This window comes from Strix uralensis, chromosome 1, assembly GCF_047716275.1.
Source record: "Strix uralensis isolate ZFMK-TIS-50842 chromosome 1, bStrUra1, whole genome shotgun sequence".
NCBI lineage: Eukaryota > Metazoa > Chordata > Aves > Strigiformes > Strigidae > Strix > Strix uralensis.
This window is the reverse complement of record NC_133972.1, coordinates 61,438,683-61,465,124: the sequence shown is the minus strand read 5'-3', so window position 1 is coordinate 61,465,124 and position 26,442 is coordinate 61,438,683. Positions and strand designations below refer to the sequence as shown.

The 26,442-nt window shown below is 37.9% G+C and overlaps 1 protein-coding gene across 3 annotated transcripts in view; it reads right to left on the bottom strand.

Annotated features, from left to right (window-relative positions):
* The window catches only part of PTPRN2 (protein tyrosine phosphatase receptor type N2), a 691,070-nt gene that overhangs the window by 33,052 nt on the left and 631,576 nt on the right, over positions 1–26,442 (bottom strand). For all 3 annotated transcript variants that reach the window (XM_074868529.1, XM_074868546.1, XM_074868538.1), the window contains 4 exons: positions 22,134–22,207; positions 13,974–14,051; positions 2,244–2,363; positions 1,033–1,199 (listed from right to left, as the gene is read on the bottom strand). In XM_074868529.1, the coding sequence (XP_074724630.1) occupies positions 1,033–1,199; positions 2,244–2,363; positions 13,974–14,051; positions 22,134–22,207 (439 nt within the window). The remainder of the gene's footprint in view (positions 1–1,032; positions 1,200–2,243; positions 2,364–13,973; positions 14,052–22,133; positions 22,208–26,442) is intronic.

Below are 26,442 nucleotides of genomic sequence, written 5' to 3'. Positions count from 1 at the left end.
ACCAGCTCCCGTTGGATATAAGCCAGCTTCTCCCCTCAGGTGCAGATGCGTAATTCCGACTGGCATCAGTCAGAGCTCCCAGCACTTATTGGAAGAAACAAGTTTGGACCTTTTGAGCACTGAGCCCCTTATAATCACTTTGGGGGGGTTGTAGATAATATGGTGGCACAGAGAGGGAAACACGCGATCCCACAAGCCACTTGTGAATTGAGAACCAACTCCCCAAACCTCCCGGAGATTCTTTTCATTAATCGTAAGCGCATCACTGTGGATTAGCTGATACATGCTAACACCTACACATGATGCACTGGGCACGGTTTGCAATCAAATGAAGATTATTTCACTCCAGTATTTATCATGCATGGCTTTAATTTTGAAATTAAAATTTAGATAGACACAGCAAACATTAGAGAAGGTGGCAAGGACTTTCACAGGTTTTGCCTTTGTATATTTGTATTTTAAAGTCATGTTTACTTTCTTTAAAATTCCAGAGGGCGTGCTTTGTCAACATTTTCATCTGCTTTCTCAAATTCCCACCTTCCTGTAGCCAAAGAAGGTCTAAAGACCTCACTGTTTGATCCTTATGAGCAAACGCTCCCAGAGGAATGCTGTTATTGCCATACGTCTCCATTGCGATTTTTTTTTTTCCAACCGTGCTCATACTACATGATTTATTTGTGAGATTCTTGCAGTAAGGATCATAGGGGAGCCAAACAAAATGCCTGGAAGTTGCAGAATGGATAAATACTTGGAAAACAAAGAAATACAGAAGCACTGAAGAGCTGTACAAAGGGAGGAAAGGTATCGATCTCTAAATGGGAAATGAGTATGTCTCAAAACCAGGCAACATCTACGTGTGAGGCAACACTAAACATCAACCTACTGCAGATTTTTGTGTTAGTTTAGCATTGTGGCATCACAGGCTGAGGAACCCCCTTTCAAACCAGAAATATTTAAAGGACAATTAAAAGGATTAGTTTAGTTCCTCAGTTCTGTATCATCTTAAACAACCTGTCATACTTTGTGCTTTACCTGCGGAAATCCAGAAGTGATCTTGTGGAAGCAGGAACCCTCTGATCGTTCCAGCTGAGGAAGTGGAACTGTGTCACTGTGCGGGTCTCATTTGTCTGCAGGTTCTTCAGGTAGAAGCTCCTCACGAGGAAATCCTCACACCAGATGTGCTCAGAGACAAGGTTTACCTACACCCCACAGGAAGGAACAAACAGAGATCAGCAATTTCAGTTGCAAGCCACATCTTCAGGACTGCAGGTGTAAGACATCTGGGATGAAGGAATTGCATGAGTTTTATTTTTATTAGAAAAGTGGCCATTGCTGAGAATTTTTTTTTTTTAATTTAGCAGTCAGTGTAGTTGTCAGGAAGGGGTTAGCTGCCACTGCTATTTTATTGAAAACGTAAAAAAAATTCTTGACAGTTTTAGTGCAAAAGAAAAAAATCACTAAATTGAAACTTTTTATCGTTACGTGAATACAAAAGACAAACCTGAGTTGAATTCACATGAGAAGTGAAAAGTCAGTTTCTTCTGCTATGTAGAAACATAAGCATTAAAAAAATGCAGCTTATTTGCAGAGTTCATCTTTTCAGAAAATGAGTTTGTTCACATTTTAGTTTAAATAACAATATTTCTTTGTATTTCCCTATTCTTTGTATTTGGCATTGTGGTATTATTTTCTTCCTCTACTCAGCTGGACAACTGGAAAAATCTGACAAACACTGCCAGTGGTATGGTTTGACAAAACAGGGGATACGATATTTTGAGCTAGAAATGTAAAGCAAAAACTACAAATATATATTTATTGTTGTGGCTGAAGCAAAAGGTAAAAATAGATAGCATTAATTAGCTATATAGAGGCTTTTCTATGAAGATATACATATGGTTTTCCTAAGGCAAAATCCACTAGTTCTAAAAATACTATTTTCCTATAAAATATAAAGACACAGTTTCACATTTCAACCACTTGCAAAACCGCTTGAAAAACAAAATTGTCCTTTTTCATTGTAGTGCTTGGCTCATTATTTACTAGATTTTATTCAGCAGAAACTACCTTGCTATTAAAACTGCACTTGATTTTTTTGCAAATCTAAAACTAGTCGAAGGCACATGAAGAGTAAGAGCCCTGAGCAAAACCTCCAGGTTAGATCAGCTTAAACACCATTTTGCCCCCTATGAAATCAAGCCACACACTTACTGTCACGTTTACAACCAGATACTTTGTTTAGGTACCTCATAGATGTGGTAGAGGTTTGACCCTTCGTCTGGCCAATAGTGGTAGCACTGTTTGACTCCGTTTTCTGCAAGGGGTGTCAGCATGACAATAACGACACAGCCGTTCTCCCAGACCATCTGCAGACAAAGAAAGACACCGTGGCCACATTGTGACTGCCTAATTACTGCGTGACATGTATAATTACTGCACTCAGACACACAATCAAAATTTATTCCATTCACAGGAAATTTATTTCATTTTCATTAGACACTTTTACTCTGCAGCTGCTTTCAAATCCCTGAATAAACTGGCACCATATTTTGCAGGCGTCCATGAAATATTAAAGAATTTCCAGCGATTTCAATTCGGGTCTTCCACAAAATCTCTCCTCGTTCCTAGTACCGTGATCAGCTGCTTTTCTGTCAAACTTTTAGATCCACAAAGGGAACACTGAATGATGCTTGCAGAACACGCAGCTATTTGGGGTCTGATATTTAATACTAAAGCAGTATGGACCTACTAAAGTCTCATGCACTGAAACCTGTTTGTGTTCTCAGCCCTCTTACTTTTCACAGTTTGCCATGTAGCAAAAGCTACTAAACTGCTGCATTGCTGAAACAATCATAAAAGTTGCAGCTGAATAACAGTAATGAGTAAGAGACAGGAAAAACCTAACCCAAATCTGTTCTTCCAGAAACATTTCAGATGGAGAAATCGTCCCTCCAAAAGCATATTTATAAAAGATCTGTTACAAACGTGCATGACTATTTTCTTCCTTCTCCCCTTTTCTTTCTTTCCTTTAATTTTTCCTTCTTTGCTTTCTTTCTTCCTTTTTCCCTCTCCTTTTTCTTTCCTTTTTATCTTCCTTTTCTTCTCTTTTCCTTTTTCTTTCCTTTTTCTCTTCCTTTTATTTTTCTCTTCCTTATTTTTTTAATTCTTTCTCCCCCCCCCCCCCCCCCCCCCCCTTCTTTCCCCCCTTTACTTTCCTGGGGGTTTTTTTTGGAGGTAGGAGGGAAGTCCAACTCCTGCCGCAGACTGTACACTCACAGAGCACAGGTACAGCAGGAACAGCAGAAAACTGTGTATCTTCACTACCAGAACGATCACTTAATAATTCAGACTAGCTACAGGGTAGGATACAGGAATCCAATGCATCCTCAACTAAAGGATTTGTAGATGTCTCCCACAAACAGCAGAACAAGCAATGATGTTCTGGTCTGGCGTATCTCTGTTCCAAACACAGCCCATGGCTGAATAAAAAGGCTCCTATGAATTAATACCAAGCAGCATAATCACTAAAAACTGTTATTATTATGCTGTACATTGATGTTATATTTGCATACAACTTTCATTGTCTTTTTGCTAGCATATAAAATTACTGAATGAAGAGTAAACTGCTCTTTTTGTGAAGGGTTATGTTTATTTCACAGAAATATTTATAAGCAACTGTATTGACATGTAAATTCTGTAAACAAAAAAGGCCTTTGTCTAAACTGTGCAAAGATGAGATGATACATTCAATTCAAGGATTATTTTTTTTTAATTACATATCAAATAAAAAGGTTTCCCATTCATGGATAATGATGTTGTCTTCTCTTTTAAGAATAGCTTGCCTATAGAGAAACAAATAAGATTTTTCTTCTTTTTCATTTTGCAACATAATTAAAACAACTTTTAAAACCAGCTTAGAATTATTTAGAGAAATGAATCTAGGGTTTGCACAGAATAGGCTTATTTATAATTTTGAACAGAAGTGGGGAAAAAATTACTATTGAATGGGACAAATAAAAATAATCTTTTTTTTCCCCCTTTAAAATATTTTTTAACTAAAAACATCTGTAATCCACTCATCCTCCTGTCAAAAACTCACAGTGCCACAAAACCAGCAAAAATACTTTAAGCTAATAGATGATTTATTTTATAGACAAATGTAGATTTGTCATTTCTATCTTTTTTGTATTGCATTTGTTTCAGGCCACAGCTGGGCACCTTCTTTGTATGTAAGGAACATGATACAGATTTCATTCATTCTAACGAAGTTTCATGTTTTTCAGTCAGCAATCAGACTAAGATAAGAATTCAAAACATGTATCTTACTTTAAAACTAGCCTCACTAAATCAGTACTTTCATCACATAACAATTTAATGTGCCTCTAGAAGGTATAGAAGCTCATTGAAGCCATTACGAAAATGAGGAGAAACACAGTTTTTATGAGTGTAATAAAAATACAATGATCTAGACCATAAACTAATCATCTAGCACTCTGCTTGTGCCACCCAAGTGTAACATTATAAAAGCCCACTCGTTTAGAGAGGAATCCTTACAGTTTGGCAATCCTGTTCATTGGTTCAAAGATACAGCATTTCATTAGAGAGAGGCTGTCTGCATCTCTGAAGATTTCATTAAGCATAAATCCAAATGAAAGTTAATTTAAACAAACAATTTCAAAGTTACTCTGGGGTATAATATTTCTTTTAGGTCATTGTGTGAAAATGTAGAAGTCAAATCTACTAAATCAAGAAGGCAATACAATCTAGTGCTGTCATCCCTGTTACAAGAAATTGTCACTGCATCTCCTGTGCTTACCATTGAGACGGGATTTTCACCAAGACTCACAGCCTGTGACTGGAGGACTACAGCATTTTTTCTGTTTCCTTGATAACTTAAGTATTACACCATCAGGTTGTTATCTGGATTTCTTCCAAATAACACAGAAGCAGGAAGATTCAAAGGCAGTTCACAAAGTTTTATACTGTTACCTGTTCACCACCCCATCTTCAATTTGGTGATGGGTTTTTCAGAAGCCACATCTCCCAACACCTAACACTCTGCTGTGCTCAAAGTGTCCAGACATGGCCACAAGCTAGAAAGCAGCCCCAAGGAGTGTGTCTTTGTAATTAATGAAGGAACAGGTAGCATGGACCTGGTCTGCATAATCCCAGTACAGCCTTCGGAGAAGTGCCTCTGGTTACCAAAGAGATATTTCAGGCTGGCTTCAAGAATAAAGTACGAGGTTCAGTTGCAAATCCATAGTAATTCACATAATTCTGAACTTTATATGCTTGCACAATAGAAAGTAAGTCAATGTATGTGATATAAGAACAAAGAGAATATCAGGTCCTCAGGGCAGAGATTTTTCTTTATAGGCAGAGCCCAGCAAAATTAAGCCTTAAGACTCTAAGTGTCTATAAAACCTAAATATATTCTATATATTATATACATACATATATTTATAATATGTAAAACTAAACTTATTTAAATAACTTAGCACAGGCAGTTTCATGTTTTTAATTTACAGTAATACTTTCAGAAGGAGAAGAAATGTTGAATGGAGTCTTCTGAATGAAAGTGATAAAGTCTGAGTTACATATAGGAGTTCACTACAGAATTTGCAATGCATCCTTTGCTGAAAAGTGAAGACAGCATATAATTTTGTGTGACATGTCTACCTTCAGCCTATATGCCTAGAGAGTAACATGTTAATGATCTTTAATGAGGTTCTGTTGTATGCATCATTCTCAAAACGTTTCTTAGACAAGAATAATACCATCCCGTTCTATTTATTGCAAATTAAAGGCCGAATCCTACAACCCAAAGATGAGCAGTGCGTTCGATATCCGCAGGATTCCCTGTTGATGAAATCCACCACGTGTAGAGACCTCATGCTGTGGTTACCCAGCATGTCAGTCCCATACAAAGGACTTCCACACTGGGATAAATTATATTTAGTATGAATTGCAAAGGAGCACAGAATCGGTTTTTCAAGTAAGGAGAAAAATAAAGTCACAAATAGGAGAATCAGTGTTATACCACTGCCACAAATCTGATAAAACACCACTTTTTGACAGCTTATATTTTAAAACGTCCTTGTTTACTAGCTTGTAAATAAAATGGTTACTATGAATCCCCTTATTTTTTTCAGACACTTCGTCATTTTGAAGCTTCTTTTTATAATGAATGATCCTCCCCAAGCCCCTTTTTCAGTCATTTTCTTATTTATTTTAGTGATGGGGAAATGACAAGATATGTACTCCTACCAGACACTCTTCTTTTGATGGGGCTGGTGGAGAAGTTTCTAAAATGTGATGATTTAAAAGTAGAAAATAGATGGGATAATCAGTTAAATCCAGCCTGTTCACTAAAAATAACAGGCTAATCACACCAGCTGCTTTCTGGGAGAGATCTCCAGTAAACTAAAGAATTCACCTTTTCAGTCTTTTAGGCTTCCCAAATATTGATAAATGCAACTATTTGGAAAAACAGACAAACAAGCAAACAGAACCCAAATAATTTCTAATATAATCAAAACTCAACATGAATAAACACAGCTCCTAAAACAGTAACAAAGCAAGGTACTAACTCTTGCTGTATCAGACAATATCCATCCCACTACATATCTTGAAAATAATTAACTCAACTGTGAATTCTTTCAAGTTCTCCATGGGAAATCGGAAACATTGTATTGAATGGAGACAGTCAGAAAATGGTATTTTCTGGAATATTTTAAAACCAAACCCCAATTTTTTAATGGGTTAAAAAAAAAAGGTGGGAGCTTTTAACTGAAAATAAAAATAATTGGGGGGAATTTAGCTTTTTGTTATCAACCAGAACTTCACAACATATGCCAGTCAAAAAGCAACCTCTTTTGTGAAACCTTGTGGTTGAAAATGACTTATCATTTTGACATGAAAAGGGTCAAATCTGGCACTCAGAGTTGTCATTTGCAACGTCATAGCTGTGCCAGGCAGCTAAGCAAATCTGTAGGTTGAAAAAACAATGATCAACAATCTATGTTTAATTAAAAAAAATATCTGACTCTTGCACTTGAAAAGACAGCTTCAGAGAGGACCATATATAAATACCGTGGTTGTCAGACTGGATCCATGTGTTATGTCCTGTTGTTGCAGCAACACTTGTTTGGAGGTCAATGGGAAATGCAAACTGAAGATGACTGTATGCGTTGCAATAACTTTGCTTTCTCAGAGAGACATAAACTGCTCTTATTCTCAGTAGACTCCTAACTCAAGCCAAATTATTAAATAATTTAAACATGAGCGCTACTTAGTATTGCAGTGCTGACAAAACCACGTTAAGGAGGGACAGTCCACCAAAATCACCAGTAACTAGCTTTTCACTTCAGTATTGGAAAGGTGGAACCTAAGCAATAAAGGGACAGACATTTTAAAGGGACCACTTCTAAGTACCTTCTCCAACCAGAGCCATAATTAGAAGTGAGCATGGTAAACACACACTCCTTTACTGAATGCCTATGGAATTCCTAATGCTATATTTATTTCACATGGTTTGACAAGTTACTAGAGCTCTAGGGGCTACTGTTCTGTGCCTATCTCTCCCTTGCTGTTTTTCTTTTATTAAATTAAAATATGCATATTTTACACGTTGAATTGCTTTGTGTCACGTTTCATCTGTTCTTCTTTCTGAAGGTGAGAACTGATTATATACGCAGGAAGTCCCATTCCAGACAAGGAAAATAAAACTTGGGAATCAAGACTGACTGAAAGCACTGTGTTCTGCACAGAAGAACAAAATGCAGAAAAATAATTTAATCTGTAAATTAATTTCAGCACTCACAAACATGCTGAACTGGGAGCACAGAAAACAGCAATTAGAGCAGGGGAGGGTTTGGTACAGTTGTTCTTACTCAGCCCATGGGCTTGGAACACCGATTTTGCAGGGAGACTCATTCAGCTACAGAGACATAGTCTTTTGCCCACTGGGATTTGCCCTTGGAGATCAGTGATGACTAATCCTTTTTACACAGGAAACAATCAACTGACAGTATTTTGTATGTCTTTTGTTGAATTCAAAAACTGGAAGAGAAAAGCAAATGCTGCCAAAAAGACATGCAAAGATTTATCATGTTCTGAAGACCGCAACCCAGGAATTGGGTTCTTAACATGCTGGTGTGATCTGGGAGGAAAACAATAGTCAGTTTTTGAACTGAGTGTGATAATATACTGCTGAATATGGATAGAGAAAAATAATTCTAAGAATAGTTTTAGATTAAGAAATGCAGGATTGACAGCAATGAAAAGCAAATGGCAACTGAACTCCCTGGCTCAGATTAGGGCTCTGGTCTTTACTCTTGGGACTTTTTCTGCACTTTACTTTTAATAGTCTTGCAATAAAAATAGAAAATAATCAAAGGAGCAGAGATGAAGTCTCCCCACTTCCCATAATCACAACAGTGTAAACCTCCACTCCAGTGAGCTTTCTTTTTGTTTGTTGGCAATAGATGCCCAGCTTCTGATCCCTTCCTCTGTTTCACTTAATATGGTAAAATAAAAAAACATGAAAATGCACTTCCCTCCAACAAGGGTGAGGGAAAGAAGGGCAAATGTGGGTAGATTTATGAAAGCAAGGCATAATGTGGGGTATCTTCCAGAGGGAAAAATTATGGCCTCCTACAGAAATCTCTATTCGGATACAACAAACCTTAGCAGACATGCAATTTATAAAAATCCATCCTTTTCAGTGCAAGGACAGTTGGTTCTAAATATCCTAACTCCTAGGGACAGTTTTTTGCATATTATTATCCCTTGCTTCTTAGAATACTTTGCAAGTTAAGACATGTACTTCATGTCAAATACTTCATGGAATTATAACCCAGCACATACGGAAAATAATAAAATTTTATGCCTCCAGAATTATTCACAACATGGAACTCCTGCTGCGAAAACTTGTTATAGATCAGAAATGTTCTGCATCCTCTTTCTTTTGAATTATGTTCAAAGAGATGTTGAATTTTAATAGCGTTATGTGAAAGACCTGAGTGAAATCTCACTGAAGCTGCTGGACAAAATCATCACCTTTCATTCAAGATAAATGTAAGAAACAAGCAAACTCTTTTATGGAGCCTGATAACTGAAATTACAGAAGTTATCATCAAAACCAAGAGAAACGTGAAGCATATGGACCCATGAGTTTCTCTAGAAACTGATATGCTTAATGCAGAGAGGCATTAATCAAGGCAAGATGATTAATCCAGATAAGCAGCAAAAACATGTAAAAGGAATAAAGAAACCACCAGCACAGCTCAACAAACTAGCATTGTGATCCTGGCAGAAGAAAAGCTGAAAGAGAGGTTGGGGGTAAAAGACTGGGTGAATGAGGTTTCGAAAAAGGAAGTTATTGCCTGTTATTTGATTCTGCCTTTGTTCAAGGAAATAAAACTCTGTACCTTCTTTCTAAATAAAATGGAACTGTATCAAAGCAAAACCTTATCCTAAGGATGAATTCTCTTTCCAGCTGAGAAGAAAACAACTCACAGACCTGGCAAATTGTTTAACCACTCAGGTAAAAATGGATTAATACATGTGAGGAGAGGCATCCAGTTTTCAAGAAAGGGAATCGTGAGGTGGAATTCCCACTGAACCAAAATAGAATCAATGAAGGAGGTATCTCTCAGAAATAGTAATTGGTAAAAAGAGATGAAAACAAGACCAGATGAAATTAAAAGAAGACTTAAATCAGCTGGAGGCTTTTCAAAATTAATTAAAGTAGTAGCTGGAAAATTTCCAGAGCGGTCTAAGAGATGACATGCAGGCAGAGATGAAATCTCTGCTTGAGCTGCAAACACAGAGTATCCAGACAGATTAGGAAGCCCTGTGGCAAAACAGATCAATGAGATGACTGACAACAGAACTTCTGCAGGCTAGAAAGTTTTCAAAGAAATAGGTAAGCCAGGAAAGTTAGAACTAACTTGGCATTTGTTGACTTAGAGGAGCTATGCCAAGTATATAAGGAGCTGGAGAAGTAAACTAGAGGGACACCGACAACTGTGCAAGTTTGATGCCTGGAAGTGGTCTTACACCATTAAGAAAATCCACAGTAAGACTCTTGTCTTTTTTATCATTATTATTTTCACAACATACAGAAATTTGAACACCATTTGAAAATGACCAATATACAGGAGTTTGGACTATCTCCAGCTCAAAGATTGCATCTTTGAAAGAAAAACTTCCATCAAGCTGATCTCTCTCAGGTCAACATGAAAACCCAAATGAATAGAAAGGTGTACAGAAAATGCTGAATCTAGTGGCTCAAGTTAGATGGTACTGAAGAACAATACCTGCTCTTCTTCCTCACCTCACCAAAAAGGACATAATCTTCCAAGAAGTGGTCACTAGTGAGATGATTGAAACTGGTCCCCCTCCAGTCCCATAGTGGTACCAGGCATGGATCTGCTAAACAAGATTAGACTGGACAAAGCATCATCAATATTTTCTGAAAAAGCTTTGCCCAGTTTGGGAAAGACGACACACTGAGCTGACCATGATCCCTGTTCAGATCTGGGCAACTCGGAAACAGTAAATGGGAATTTGATTGCTAAGTGTCTAATAGCACTTGCACAAAAATACTGGGCGGTGGATCAACATAACAGGTTTTAGAGGGGTGTGCCAATAAAACTAGGAAAAAAGATTATCGAAAACTACATTGCCTGTTTGGTCTTAAATAGAGATAATGGATGTGACCACATGATTATGGAGATGACAAACATGAAGAGCAGCAGACACTGCAGAGCAGTGCTAGAGCTCAGGAACTGAGCTCCTTTCGGAAGAAGCTTCCTCCAGATGCATGTGTAGCCCTCTCTTTCGCCAATAGGCATTTGGTCCGTTGGACCACTGAACAGTTGGTCTAAAGTAAAACCTACAAAGTAAGTACTGTGACATTCTACAAATCCATTCCTAGTGGGCCATACTGCTTGCTAATGTAGACATAGTCACTGATGGGTGGAAGAATCTAATGCAAGTTTAAGGGAAACTAAGTTTAGAAACTCTCTCTGGAATTTGAGCATGAAATCTAGACAATCAGAACAAATCAGCAGCAATTTGGATTTCATTATAGGTATCAGCTGTGTTGTAAATGCCAAGAAAGTTGTCTTACACTTTCAAATAAAACAAATGCTTTGTAGATGAGTTTTTTCTAGAAATCAGCTTGAAATGCCTACAGAAGTGGTTATAGTAGCTTCTTGCTGGGGCAGCCTTTCAGCCAAGATAAAATGGAGTGGCTGATGCCCACCATTCAGCTAGGCTCTTGGGAATATTAGCAGCTAAGTCTCTGCAAAAATAGGAAGAAATACATCTATTAAATATTGCCATAGAAGGTGATGCCAAGCTCCAGGAGTTTCTGTTGGACTTGCTAAAGCATGACATTGTGCATTTAGACAAGAAACAGCAGAATAGTCCCAGGTCTCTCTGGAGTCAGTCACTCTTCTCACTATCAGTCAGAAAACTGCTTCACTGAGTACACAGAAGGGGAAAAAAGCAACACAGTTCAGCAACAGCTGGTATTAAGTGGAGGAGGGAGAGGGAGGAGAATCACTGAGAAGATGTACCAGGAATGAATAACTGAATCTTTAAACAATCCCTGGTGGCAGCACCATGGTCTGTATAAACTACAGAAAACTGTATTCAAGTAAACATCAAAGGATTCTGCCCTGACTGGAGTTAATACTCTATTTTCCATAGCAAGTTCAGGATTCCCTGCTTTAACTTAAAATAGGTACTATTAGTTGAAAAATGGATGTAAACTTTGCTTCTGCATCTGGACATAAACCTCAACAACTTCAAGCCATGGCTTTTGACTTGTACAAAGGACTTACTACATTTCAGCAGTTATGGATGCAGTGTTCTCTAAGGAGTTAATCTCTCCTGGCTTGTTTATTATGCCTCATTGATACCCTCGGCCATATAAAAAGCTTGGGACAGGAACCAGCACATCGATATGTGATCTGTAGGAAGTTTAAGAACAGTGGGTGATGGACCAATCTGACACAGGTAGGTTGTTATGTTCAAGTGAGAGACATCATAAAAATAAATGCAAGAAACAAACTTTTCTATGGAACCTAATAGAAGAAACAATAAAACAGTATCACATCAAAAATGGACACATAGCCACACTCGAGCAGAAGCTGATCCATGGTTGCCAAATGGTTTCTGTGGAGATATTTACAGCAAATCTGGTGGGGAGATGGAGTGAACTTTCACTGATGGATAACTGGGAGGAGAAATCGCTAAAAAGAGCAGAAGGAAAGTGAAGGAAAGTGAGGACTCTCCACTCACAAATAGTACAAAGAAAAAAAGTCAAGAAAGAGACCTTCTGAGTATGAAGTTTGAATGAAGAAGGCTGGATCACAGAACAAAGAAGTAACGTTTCAGTTCTAGTCTCTGTGTCTGTGCAAAGAGGTTGCCTAACTGTGCAAATTGGAATGGGAAAAGAACAAAATATATCCTTCATACAATGTCTGTATGATTAATTCTCATTTCTGTGTCAGCAGCAATGCTTAAACTGTGTTTTTTAAAAATGAAAACACACATTTTTTCAACATGTAAACGTACACTTTGGGTAAAAATGTACAAAATGTAAAAATACAAATACGCAAAAATATACCATTAAAAATATGGGCCTTAGGAATCATAAAATGTCATTACAGAATATCTAACATGGTATTTGATTTTGCATGTTTAACTTAAGAAACACAGTTTCAAGTATCATGCCTGTTACAAGGAATCCACTTGCCAAGGGAAGAGATCAGTCTTCTCAACTATGTCTAATTACCAAATAGTGAAGACAAAAATCACAAGTTACTTGAAAATTTAAGCCAGACCAACAGCTCAGCTGACTTCAAGCAGAAATCATTTGCTCTGCACTTCTAAAAACCAGTCTCAAAGTATCTCAGACTAAGCATTTAAATATCCAGGCACCCAAAATCAAACAAGCTTTTTGAAAATGTCCCGATTCCTCATCAGAAACAGTAGGAAATTGTGACATGAAAAGCATCTTCCATAGGGATCAGTTAACATTTTCTAATCATAGACCAAGTGATACAGTTGAAGAGAGATGGTGATTTCAACTGATGCAAGCTCCCAAAATACAATGGCACTTCTGAAATTTTTACATAGATATACTTTATCTTGAGAACAAATGTTTCTAAATTCATAATGCAGAACAAAAAATAAAAACATATGTTCATGTTGATAATAAGCCCCAGTTGGCCTCTTCCCCAAACAGCTTCAGTAAGCTCTCAGGTGCACTTTTACACTTATAAAGGAACATCTAACACAGCATATCCATCACACAATTGCACACACCTAGCCTGGCAGCATGTATATCTCCAAATCTGAGAGCTGCACGAGCACATAAAAAAAACTGCATGCAAAGTAAGCTCACATTTGTGCACCAGGAACTACTGCCTTTACCCCCGTCCTGCAAAAAATTATGCACCTACTTAACTTTATGCAGCAGCGTCTTTAACTCAGCCTTTTACTCAGCTACCTGTGGTAGGGAAAATACATAGCAATTCAAGCATTTTGGGGAACTGGGACATGTGAGAAGTAGGTTTCAATGGAAAAATTCATGGCACATAGTGCTAGGTCCTTTTTGATCTGGAGAGTGACAGTGAATTCTGTCTACGCTCTTAAGAAGGTCAGGCCCTCTGAAAATCATCTAGTCCTTGGCAGTAGTTTAATTATATAGATCTAGCAGTAAAATATGAATACTTTGGCCTGAGGTTTTCAATATAATTTCCAGATCAACAGAGCTTGTCATATACATAAATGGCTTGAATATTCATGTGCTAGATTTTAAAAAGACATTTGAATGTAGGTTTTTCCACCTATTGTGACTCAAGCACAACATATTTTTATACACCTTACATTTCTACAAGCACAGGAAAACGTTTGACTTGTGACATAAATTCAGTTTTCAGAGAGATTTAACTTACCTGCCAGAAGTCAGCAACAGTAGCAGGGAGAGGACCCTGGGTGGCAATATACGCAGGGTTTCGGGGGTCATGGTCCATCTGGAATAAGGAAAGAGAACACAGATTGGATTTATTTAAAAGAAAATCCCTTGCTGTCTTAGAGACAGAAAGTATGTGAGGGCAGAAACAAGGGGCTTCCTAAAGGACTGTCGTGTCCCTCCATTCTTTATTGGCAAGCAAAGAATTTTATTTCTACTTATAAGCTCAGAGAAGAACTTTTTCCACAAAAGACTGATACTACCAGATGAATATCAGGACACATGATGAGCAATGTCTTAAGCCCTCAATATGCAATGTAAGATCATCTATGGTGGTTGACAAAAGCATTTATTTGAGATCAGTACTCATGGTTTCATAGCAACCTAGGAGCCATTTGAAACATTTTTCTACACTGAGTGTTAAGAATGCTCCACACATCTAAATATGTTCTCCATTTCCACTGTGCCAGTCAAGGGCACATGTAACTAAAAAACAGCAAAATTGGGGAACAAATTCAGTTTCTGGCTTTTTCTGGTTAGCTGATTTATCTAAATGCATGGATTTGGCCTCAATAGAGGAAGTTCTGCTTAAAGACCTTAATTATTACATTTAATTCAAGGAGCAGAAAATTCACTGAGCAGAAAAAATAAAGAATCTAAGAAACAAAGCCATCAAGAGTAAATAGGATTAGTGTGTTACAATGAATGTTTTTGAACTGATGGGTGGTTTTCTTGGTTCTAAATCTTAGGACCCATTCTGCTGAAAAAGAAGATCTGCTGATAGGATTAAAAAACTAACAAACTCATTCTAACCCTGAACTGGGCAAGACAAAACTTTGAACATAAAGAAAAGAGACCTAGTTCAGCTCTCAGATGTGCGGATGTGACTCAGTGACAGTGAAGTCGGCGAGAGTTAACTTATACCCATGTAGCTGAAGGGAGAATTTGTCTCAATACACGAATCTGTTCTATAAGTAAAGATCTGAATAAGAATGAATGTGAGTCACATTTGCATTAACAGGCGTCTACTGAATTTATTCATAGCCTATCAAAATTTTCAGTGATGGTACATGTCAGCGTAAAAGAAGGCACCTCATAATTATGTGCAACATAAAAGAGGGAAGAACCATAAAAGAACAGATGTAAGTTATTCCAACAGAACAACAATATGATGAATGTTGCAAAAAGGAAGAGAACACTTTTATGTTTCTAATTTTCTGATGTATAATTAAGCTGGACTTAATATTAAAATTCTCCATGACAACACAACACAGGTAAAATGAAGTCACTCAATCTATTTAGAATAAAAGCTTACTTCTGATTCACCACCCATAGTTATCCTTGACCAGGATGTCTATTATACTATCATTTTATTCTAAGCTTCATTGAGATGCTTCTCTTATCAGCAGAAAACTCTTACAACAAGCAATTGCTCACAAATTTCAACCTTTCTTTCTTTGCCTTTTGCCAAAAGCACTTCCGATAGCAGGATATTTACTACTGTAGGTGTTTTGAGATCAGGGAAAAACTAGCTTTCTTCAGAAAGCGATATTAGCAAAAAAACCTTACGAACCATTTAAAATTGGGCAACTTGTTTGTGTAAGAATTGAGACACTGATCTAAACACAGCTGAAAACAACTGCAAATGTGATTAAGCAAAGTCAGGCTTAGAGGATTTTTTTTTCTCCATTATGGCTGAAATAACTTCTGTTGTTTTGCTCTGAATCCCACAGAAATCTATAAGATTTAATCATGTGCCTAAATGTTTTCCTATGCTGGAACTACAACTCTTAGCTTAGAAAACTGCCCTGCACCAAGGAGGGCTTGCTACTCCCAGGGGAAACTGCTGTAGGCTGCATCCACTTGAAAATGGTGTCACTTGTCTAACAAGAGCCTGACTTGGAAATGTGACCAACAGTGAACACACCAAACTTTAGAAAAATAATAATTTACTTTGAATTTCTTCCTAAACTAAATTCTTTTGTATGTAGACATGCCAGAAAACAAAGGCAGAAGAAATCAATGATGATGCAAATAGCTCTGTCATGGAGGAAGTACTTCTCAACATTCAGCTGATAAATCAGGAATAGGCCAATCTTTGCATTTCAGCATTAATCAACCGCTGTCACAAAGGTGCTGTTGGAATGTGGCAAACATTACAATAAGCACAGAGTAGTGAAGTGTATCAGCAGTTTAACAATAATTCAAAAGACAATTATTACATTTCAAGCACATTGTGTTGCACAGAAAACAATTATGAGCAGAAACTCACTTGGAGCAAATAGAAGATGGCAGTAAGCCCTATCACACTATTAAATGATATTTAACTGAACAAAAATAAGAGCAAAGATTAAACTAATTAAATGAAATTCATGGTTTCATCAATTTTGTGTTATATGTACTGTTTTAAAGGGCACATATTTCAAGAAAAGTGTGAAAAATCACTACTCTGGTCACATTAAATTTAACGTGAGTAGGTGCAAGGGACAGTTCTTGAATGTTTGTGCTATGTTTTTTATTCTGTCAAGGTCACCAAGAACACCAAGGGCATGTTAATCTATCACAGTTAACAAAAGTTTGAATAAAGAAATAAAGTCAGCAATGGGTTTTAAACTAACTAATCAAGGAACAACTAAAAGGCTTTTTTTAAATGTCAGTAGTCATTATCTTCTTTTAGGGATCCTTCAGTTTTCTCACTTCACGAAAATAGAACAGAAAATGTATTCTCCAGAGAAGAATAGAGAACAGCAGGCTCCATACTATCAAGTATTAAAACAAAAATTGACTGTTTGCTACATTTTACCTTCCAAAATCACCCTAATAGTAATTGTTCCAAAAGAACAAGATTTTTCCCTCTATGTCCCCATCAAAGCATAAATTTCACAAGACTTACATCAGAACTGGATCAAACAGCCATTTTTGGAAAGAAAAGCTGCAATTATTACAACTATTCTGCTATGGTGGAATCCTCATTTTCTGCTGCAGTACAACAAAGGCAAGTCTGGTGATAATGTTTCAATCTATTTTTCCATGATTTTGTATTAGGGAAAGAAAGGGACCAAGGATTACTATAACTGACCACGCAATTGACTGTGGTGATTTCCATCACTACCAATATCAAAAGCAAATGAAAACAAAAAGGAGGAGCATTCAGATTTCTTGTTGGAAAAGAAAAACTACAGAAAACTTTAGCTGCACGACTTGTGTTTTTCTACAGGCCTTTGTAATATAAGTTGACTTACAATATCTTAAAGTAGGAAGATATATAAAGAACACAGTATCACAATTAGTTGTACCTTTGTTAAATTAGTACCAGGCCGCAATTTCACCCTTGCTTTACTACAGAATAAAAGCTACTCCTTTAGTTTTCCTTGAAGAATTCTACTATCCAGTTGCCTTATCCTAGAATTTTGCAAGGATTCCCTGCAGAACTCTGATTATTTTTCAGTTTTTAGATAGAGATTGTGCTGCTGCATGATTTCATTGATAATGCTGACGAAATCATGCAAAATCAATACGTTATGCAAAATCCTGAAATTTATTGTATTTGGACTTGAGACTGGTAGATATTGATTCTTGTTAAGTAGTCTTCTGAAACTGTAAACTGAAGTAAAAGTGTCAATAGGCATCAATGACCATTCTGAAATCTCATGTAAATGATACAGTGATTCATTCCTGCCCTTTACCTTCCCTCTCAGCTTGTCAGATCCTTACTGTCCACACAGAAAGATGCTGGGTGAGATACAGTCTCAGTCACACCGTATTTGCCTTGATCTAAATCCTCTGAGTCCAGCTGAAATAGTCCTAAATCAGAATGAGATCCAGTGTTTCCAGACTTAATGTGTTTATAATACCAATAAAATCTACTTTGATGCATGTATTTATTACACAGAGTATATAGACAGTCTCTAAAAGTAAAAAAGTATATTTGTTTTTTTAAAAGAAAGCATATCCAGAAAATGCAGATGAAATTTGTAATCGCATTCATCTCAGCATTAAAATTAAAACTAGTCCTCATCTTCATATTTGAATTAAAAATTAAACCAATTTTTAAATCCTTCCTTTAAAACCCCTAATGGAATGAAAAAAGTAAATCTGGTTGTGAATGCCATTATGAATTTCAGAGTCTATTCTTGGTGATGAAATTTGGATGCTGTGTTTGAGCAAACTGTCATGCTAATGACATTCCTCAGTCTGGTGTCTTCAATAATAAGCAAACTGAGTTTTTAAATGTAGTTGATGGGATTTTTTTCTCTCTCAGACACCCTATGAGGAAAAACAGAATTCCCATTTACTTTCATGACCTCTGATTTAAAAGCAAAGATTGCACATTATTTACTACTGGATGATTTTCCCGAAATTTAATGAGGACTAAGTACAAATATGACAGATGTAATTATCACAGTTTTATTCTGCACAGTCAGGGTCTTCTTGTGCTGTAATTGCAAGCCTTTCATTCAGCTGCCGATAGCAGAGTTATTATCATAGTACTTTATGTTATTTCAGAGAGGGGGGAAACAGATTTCTACCTCGCTTTTACTCTGCAGATTTATCCTAAGGACTCATTTTGCCTGGCCTCACGCTACAGAAAAATTAAAGACCTATGGGAAGAGTTTGGACAAAATCTTTGCTGATTCTCCTCACCCACTCCCAGCTGTGGTGAGGCCATCAATCTAACCGCAGTTTTCACAACATATTGGAGGGAAAGGAGGTCTTGAGGGGGGTAGCATTTTTTAAAAGGAAGAAACGTGGGCAGGTGGCCAGCTCATTGTCTAGCACAGGGATTTTTTTATGGTGTACTGCTGCACTCATTTAGACTTAAGTTAAGGTTGAGTGAGCCGCAGCTGGAGACTGGACCAGTGACCCAGAAGCTGGAGATACCCAGCGACATGTACACGACTGGAAGCCTCTCCTTCTGAAGCTCAAATATAATTACTTTACTTTACACTCTTCCCCTACCAGACAGCTCACACGCGCAGGGAGGAAAAAGCCTCTTCCAGTCAGTCCAGACCACACTGATCCTGTGCCATTAATGCCCATCTTGCAGCTCACTACAATGCTCACTCCTAACCCAAGCTCTGCAAGGCGCAAATGCACCAGGAACATCACTGTATTGGCATGATAATTACTGAGGTTATTTAAGTTGAAAGGCAGCAGTCAGAAGGAAAGAAATGGCAGAATTTTTGCAAGAGCGAATAAAGGCAGATTTACTGGTACTCCACATCCGCGGTACACTTACAAAGATGTTGATTAAATGTGTGTCTGCTAACAGAAAAGATATCAAATAAACAGCAGTAGTAATAGCATGTATGTCCAGCTCAGGCTGAAATAGCTGTACAGCCACAGTAAATATTGCAGAACCAGGTGCCCAATATTCCAGTAGTCTTCTGAGGTGGGGAGAACAGAGACTGAATGCCTCTGGTACTCCTATATTCTACCTCATTATACAAAAACTATACCAGATTAACAAATACGTTTACACTAACCTGAAGATATTTAATTTCTTTTGATATAAAACAGTTTGCAGGGAATCTCTGCAAACTATGGGCTTGCAAAGTAGTGATTTCCTCCTATCAACCTCCCACAGCATCACCTTCAGGAAACACACATTTTATCTATTGCTTTCAAAATAGCAAAATGACTGTTGACTTAGTGAAACAAACTCACAAAACCATCTGGAGCATCTCTTTCCTTGGAATAACAGGTCATCTACAAAATGTGGGCTGTGGCACTCCTTCCCACACAGTAGGGTCCCTATCCTACCATGAAGAAGAGGAACTCAAGAGTTTATCTTGGCAGTTTTTCATGGCTATGCAAGATATTGGGTGCTTGTCCCAATCCAATGAAACACTTATGCTCCCACTTATCTCTGGGCATAGAAATATTTCTGTAAGAGATATAGAAACAACCATAGAGAATTTTTGCTTTATCAGTGTGACTTGTTTTATTGAACAAAACTCTTAAGTCTGGGAAAGCTACAAAAAGAAAATACCTTCCAACCTTGCCGAAGAAAATACCCTTATTAAGTGCTGGATAGAAAGGCAAGTTTTACATGACAGTTAAAGCTGTGGCAGCAGAGACCCTCTGCCTGCATTAGCTTTGGGCATCCAGACAGAGCAAATCTCTTCCCCGCTAAATCAATCCTAGTCCTGTCTCTCCACCCCCAACACTACTTAATCTAATACTTTTCTCTTCCATGTAATTAAGGGAATAGATACACTATAATCCAGAATTACAACTGCAACAGGCATATACACACATGCAAGAATTTACCCCTTCCCCAACCAAATTTGTGTACTAAAACTAGTTAAGCTGTGTCTACACAGACTTTTGGGCAGGTTGCAGAAGCCTGTATTAGTTATTTGGTAAAACCACAGCATCTGTACTGCTGCCACCATTGAACCTGGCTTAGTACTGTCTAAAGATGCTGTAATTCCCTTTCTGCACCATGTTGTACTCATGCAAATTACAACCAAGCTCTTACAATAATAAAACATCTCACTTCCGGTTAACACCTCCCACTCCTGTGCTTGCTACAAAACCTCTCAGCTTCTACTATCAAATTAAGGCTTGACCAAACATAACCCACTGACTGTGCCCTGAAGACAGGCAAACAGAGCACTGAAGCCCTGGAGCCGGACCTCTGTGCATGACTTTACAAGCAGGATGCATATTCCCTGGAGTGCCAAGTTACTCTGATCTCCTGATCCTGGGGCCAGCTAGAGCTTGGTGTATCAGAGACATACTTAAAAGTAGTCCAAAACTGGCTCTAATCTGTGAGCGTCTACCCCTGTCCTCTAAAATGGCAGCTGGCAGTCCTTGAAGCGTGCAGGTGGTTTCCCCTCTACCCTAAGCCAAAGACAAAAGCATCCCAAAGATGTTTGTTGGGTTTTGTGTATTTTTTAACTCTTTGAATAAAACATTTTTATATGTTCAAGGAAATGAAGCTTTTGAACTCTGCTGAAAGTAACAGAAACAAAGTTCAGAGAACAGTTTCTATGCAGTTGTGGGATTTTTTAAGGAAAAAAGTATTGTCAACAACATTGGAAGGAAGCAGCCTGTAATTTCATGCTGTTGCAAATTGTCAGCTGCCTTGCCAACACAAAGTGATTTAACTGGGGGAGTGATACTCCCCAGGAAAATGAGCCAGTAATGGCGTACACAGCCCACTGCAGTGGTATCTAATTCTCCATCCTAAGTTCTTTCTCATACTTTCCCTGTAATAACTTTTTAGTGCCTAATTAATGTGAATAAGAACCATGAGCAGAAGTGACTCCAATACTAGCATCTCATAGAGGTCAAGGACACAGTGCCTTTTTCCCCCTTCAAATGGGTATCATGACACTTCCATTAAGATGCTATGACAGGGCAATGCTACTGGCTCTATCATACCTGCTTTGTGTCTAAAAATAAAGACCTTTTCTCCCTATCACCTTTCACAGACAAGAAAGGATTCATGTTCAGCTTACATAGGGTGAGAAAGGGCAGCTGGGCCACACTGGAGTATTTGGAAGCAAAAATTGGATTGACCTATTTTGCAGTTTGAATGAATATGCAAGTGGTAAGGCATTTCTTTCTCGCTTTCAAAACAGCAAGCTCAGAGAAGAACCAGGAGAACTACAGAAACACCAAGCTATGCATTGGTACGGCAACAGAGGAAGAAAGGCAAGAGGAAATGTTGCTTCCTGCTGCAGAAGTTCAGAACTCTGTGGAGCTCAGTTCTCCATGCCTACCGAAACCATTCCTCCTATGACTGTACCTAGTAGGACAAAGCAAAAAAAACCAAGCAGGTTTTAAATCCTCAGAGAAAGAAAAGCTCCACCAAGGGTATATAATTTAATTTTATAATCTGTAAGTTAATAATATCAAGTACAGAAAACCTGACAGTATTACAAGGTAGAACAAAGACTACCTAGTGACTTTGTTTTCTTAGTATATAAACTTTAAGGGTATTGCATGTACACGTAGAAGATTTATTTCTCTTCAATTTGAAAGGACAGCCTGAGACATCAGAGTTGTGAGGAGCTCACAACCTGAGGTTGCACAACCTCAGCAGTCAGGTGCCTCAAGTTAGCATATTTTAACAACAAGGAAAGACAGGGACTCACTATTTGGATTATTTCTCATAGGTTTCTGTACTTACAATTGGGCTAGCATTGATGTAGTCTGAATTGTCGTGGCTATTTTCACCTTTCAGACATATCCTGGAATGATCATCTGCAAAGGAGAAAATAAGAGAAGAAAGTTTCTATACAAGTATTCTATACATTTTAAGTTAAACAATTCAAAGTCAGATTAATGTGCATTTCAAGACAGGTAAATGGTAAATATCAGAAAGGATATTTTCTTCTGACTCCTAACCTAGCATAGCCTTGATACAGCCACAGCATCACAGCCTGACTCAGGAATGAAGGACAAAGATATTTCAGAGGCTGAGTATCAGAAAGCCTGTCTTCATGAGATGCACCATAATGTCCTACAACTTCTCATAGGAAAAAAGTGGAATCTCTACTGCTCAGGGAGTTTAAGATTTAAACTAGGCAAATCACTAGATAAAAACAGTATTATAAAAAACACTCCTGTGTTTTCAGGGTCATGGAAGAAATAAACTGATGTACTTTGTCCATCTGGCTTCTCTATAAAATGAACAGCAGCAACACTGAAGTACAGTTGAGAGGTGGACAGTAAGTGAATCTGTCCTGATCAAAGACCAGTGCTGTGTGGTGCTACGCTAGTGATGTGGGGAGACAATATGACTTGGAGATGATCATGGGAGAGAGAAAATGCCATTAAAAACTGCACCTGAAAGTACAACTGGAGCACATACAGGTATATTATACTGCTGGTAAGATAGCTACTTCAGACACCACTACTAAAGAAAACAGCAGCTCTGGACAGAGGAGACTTACTCATGTTGTTTGCACATCATCAAGATTCTTTTATCACTTTTTAACTTGTATTTTTACTGGTGCTATCTCAATTATGTTTAGAGCTGGTACACCTCAAACTCTAGTCTATTGTTTTTAGCTCAGGACTATGTAATGGATGGTTTTATTTGTCTGTATTTAGACAGTGACAATGTAGACGTCTGCAGCTCGTCCAGTCATCTAGACTCACTTTCTGCTAAGGGAAAAGAAATATTTTTATGTCATGAATCATCTCATCCTGATTTAGCTGTCTCAAACAGGCCAAATTGCACTCAAGAAATGCCCATTTCTTTCCATTGACTAAAGAAAGACAGACCAGACCACGTGCAGATAATTTACGCAAGATGTCTAGTCTTTACATATGAAACTCAAACAACTTGTACTTGACACATAACCAGCACAATTTATACTTCTCAGCAAACCTACCCTGCACAGTATATTGTGGTGAGAGGTCATGGAGCTGCCCTTTCTGTAACCCTCTATAGCTGAACATGGATACTGATGTTTTGAGAGGACCTTTCCACCAATTATTCAAATAGACAAAATAGGAGTACAGGAATACACCCTGTTCCCCTTTGTACCTTTTCTACTGGCCCGTGACACCATTCTTAACAGCAGAATTACAAGGTGACTTTTTAAACTACTAAGTACCAAACATTATTTTAATAATGAGGAACAATAAATGAGCTATCAAAGATTGTAAGTACCACACAGGAAAGTAGAGACAGAGGGTTTGGGCTCTGCTTAGGTTTATTCACCAACAATGTCATGGCAGTTCAATGTCTGAGCAAGACAAAGGTGTGCTTATATGAATGTTGTTTATAGTCACTCATCTCATCAGCAGTATTTAAGCCCACCAATATGAGCAACCTTCTCCTGGAATAAGATCAGAGGTGAACAAGTCTTGTCAAATGAAGAGCAATTCTTTACTATTCACATAAAATAATTTCCTCTGATAAGCTTTCAACACCATAGGAGGATGAAGAAGACGAGAAAGGGAACACGTTCATGCACATTATTCACGTGCACTGTACTTTGACACCACTGCACAAAAATCTGAAACATAAAAATGAACTTGTGACTTCTGAGATTTTGGGGCTACCCAAGCGTTTTTATAGAAGCTTTACATTGAGCATTGTCACAGAGCTTGAAGAACTGCAGCTCTGAAACCTTTTGGCTATGCAGGAGATATGCAGGTTACATGCACCAAATGTGGTCTCTCACATATCTGAAGCTAAGTAAGCACTCAGGATAAGCCCCATTCATTGGATAGCAAAAGTGTTTGAACTAATCACCAAAGAAAATGTGTGAAATGTTTTCAAATGGATGAGGGAGAGAAAGCAGACAGTGATTCATCAGTATTTAGCAAACAGATGTCACTGTGACTGTCCAATACAAGTCAAGTGTCAGATCAGGGACTTCGGGATCTTTGTTGTAACACACAATGTTTTATCCAGACCTTCTGATTTAGTGTGCCATATCATTATCCTGCTGTCTTGGAGGGTGAGACATGTTAAGGCTCTGGTAGTGAAAAGGTGGTGAGACTTTGTATTTGCACTCAGAAAAAAAAAGTGTGCAAAAAAGGTTGTACATGTGTTTTCTGCATATATCAAGAGTTTGCACCCATGTGTGCTTCAGTTACAGCATCAAGCGTTCATATTGACAGTGAACAGATTGTGCTTGTCTATGCCTGTTATCACCTCAAAGCTTCTAGGAACTAGCATAATAGCTCTTCAGAAACAGGCAGAAAAAGAAAAAAAGAAAGAATGCCATGGACTCCAGTTTGTTATGGTAACAATAAGCAACTATGGGGAAAATGCCGAATGTACAAGATTTTTTTTTTGTAAACTGCATATTGATTATGCTAGAGGCAAGGAAAGAGAAGCAGGAGAAGCAGGAAATAAAAGGAAGGAAGGGGATGACAAAAAAGGAAGATATATAAGATCAATCTAAAAAGCAAGAAAGAAAGATGAAAAATAGAGGAGGATAGGGACAGTAATAAGGAAGTAAGTGAGAGAGAAGACAAATGCTGTTACTAGCTACTGCAATCTGACCAAGCTACAGCTAGTCATCATTTCAAACATCTACAATAGCTACTGCTGAATGATGAACTACTTTGCATTTGCTATTGCTCCAGCCAAGCCACAGCTGAAAGAAAAGCAAAACATATAGATGGATATGTGTGGCAGAGAAAGGCTTCCTAAACAAGGCTGGTATTAACCTATAGCTGAAGAGAAATATAGCACAATGTTGTATTTTATATACATATAAAATATAAAGTATAAATTATAAAGTAAAAAGGATAAAGGACAGAATATAAAGCAAACACACATGAGTTTGCAGTTTATAAAAACTCAATTTATAGACTGAAAAACTGAAGTTTTGATGTCTACATATAGATATTTTCATGTGGACTAGGTTATGGTTAATGAAGCTTGATTTAGCTGGCTAAATATGAACATGTCATACTGTTTGAGAAACTGTAGAGTAGATGAGACATAGTACAAGGATAACACATATGATATAAGACCTAAAGACTTGGACCCTACTGGACCAGCATCTGAAGCTCACACAGGGTATATGAGGGCATTCTAGAGCTATTAATTCCACTGTAAACAAAATACCAACTTCCGGCTATTGCACAGCTCTCTTGAAGCCACTGACTAGCTCTTCACTGGCTGTTAACGGGTGCTCTGACACCTGTCTCATATGGAGGTAGCTACATGGAGACACTTAAATTTAGGCACCTTAATCTACAATTTCACAGAATCATGCCCAGAGAACTTGACTCAATGCCTCAGTGTAGGTTTCTAGTGATATCTGAGGTGCCCTAAGGACACTTAGGCTAGCATCTAGGAGGGCACAGGTCTCCCATAGAGCCTGTCTTATATCTACTAGCTCTGCGTGGGTACCCTGAATACTTTAGGCATCTCAAGTGGCACTGGATTCAGTTGAGCGCAAAACATCATATCTAGCAGGAGTGACCAATAGTACAGTAGCATGCCATCTCACAGTCCTACTTATCTCACAGTGGCCTGGTGATTTAATGCTCTGTTACCTTTGTTGTTTTACAGGTGGGGATTGAAAGCTTGTAAGACTCACATGTTACCTAATTCCCTCTGTCTTCTGTTTCCTTTTAGTCAGATACTTCTGAAGGAACAGAACCAACAAGGAAAGGCTGGAAACAAGGCATATGGGTGACTTTGGGTTGTCTGAATCTAGGCATCACATTGCAGAGTGAATCTCACAACATTCAACCTTGCACATTCTGCCTGGATCATCATTCTCTACCTTCTAGATTTAGACTGATTTTTTTTTTCCATACAAACCACTATACAGAACTACACTGGAGTAAGAAAGTGAAGAACTACTGAGGAGCAAAAGCGGAGCAGTCTGAAGACTGTGAAGAATCATAATTTATTGATTGTCACTATTTTGCCCATAGGTTATTTGCACAAAACAGAACTCTTCTTGGGTCTGAACTGAAATCAAGTTCATTTATTCCAGAGTACTATTTGTGCATGC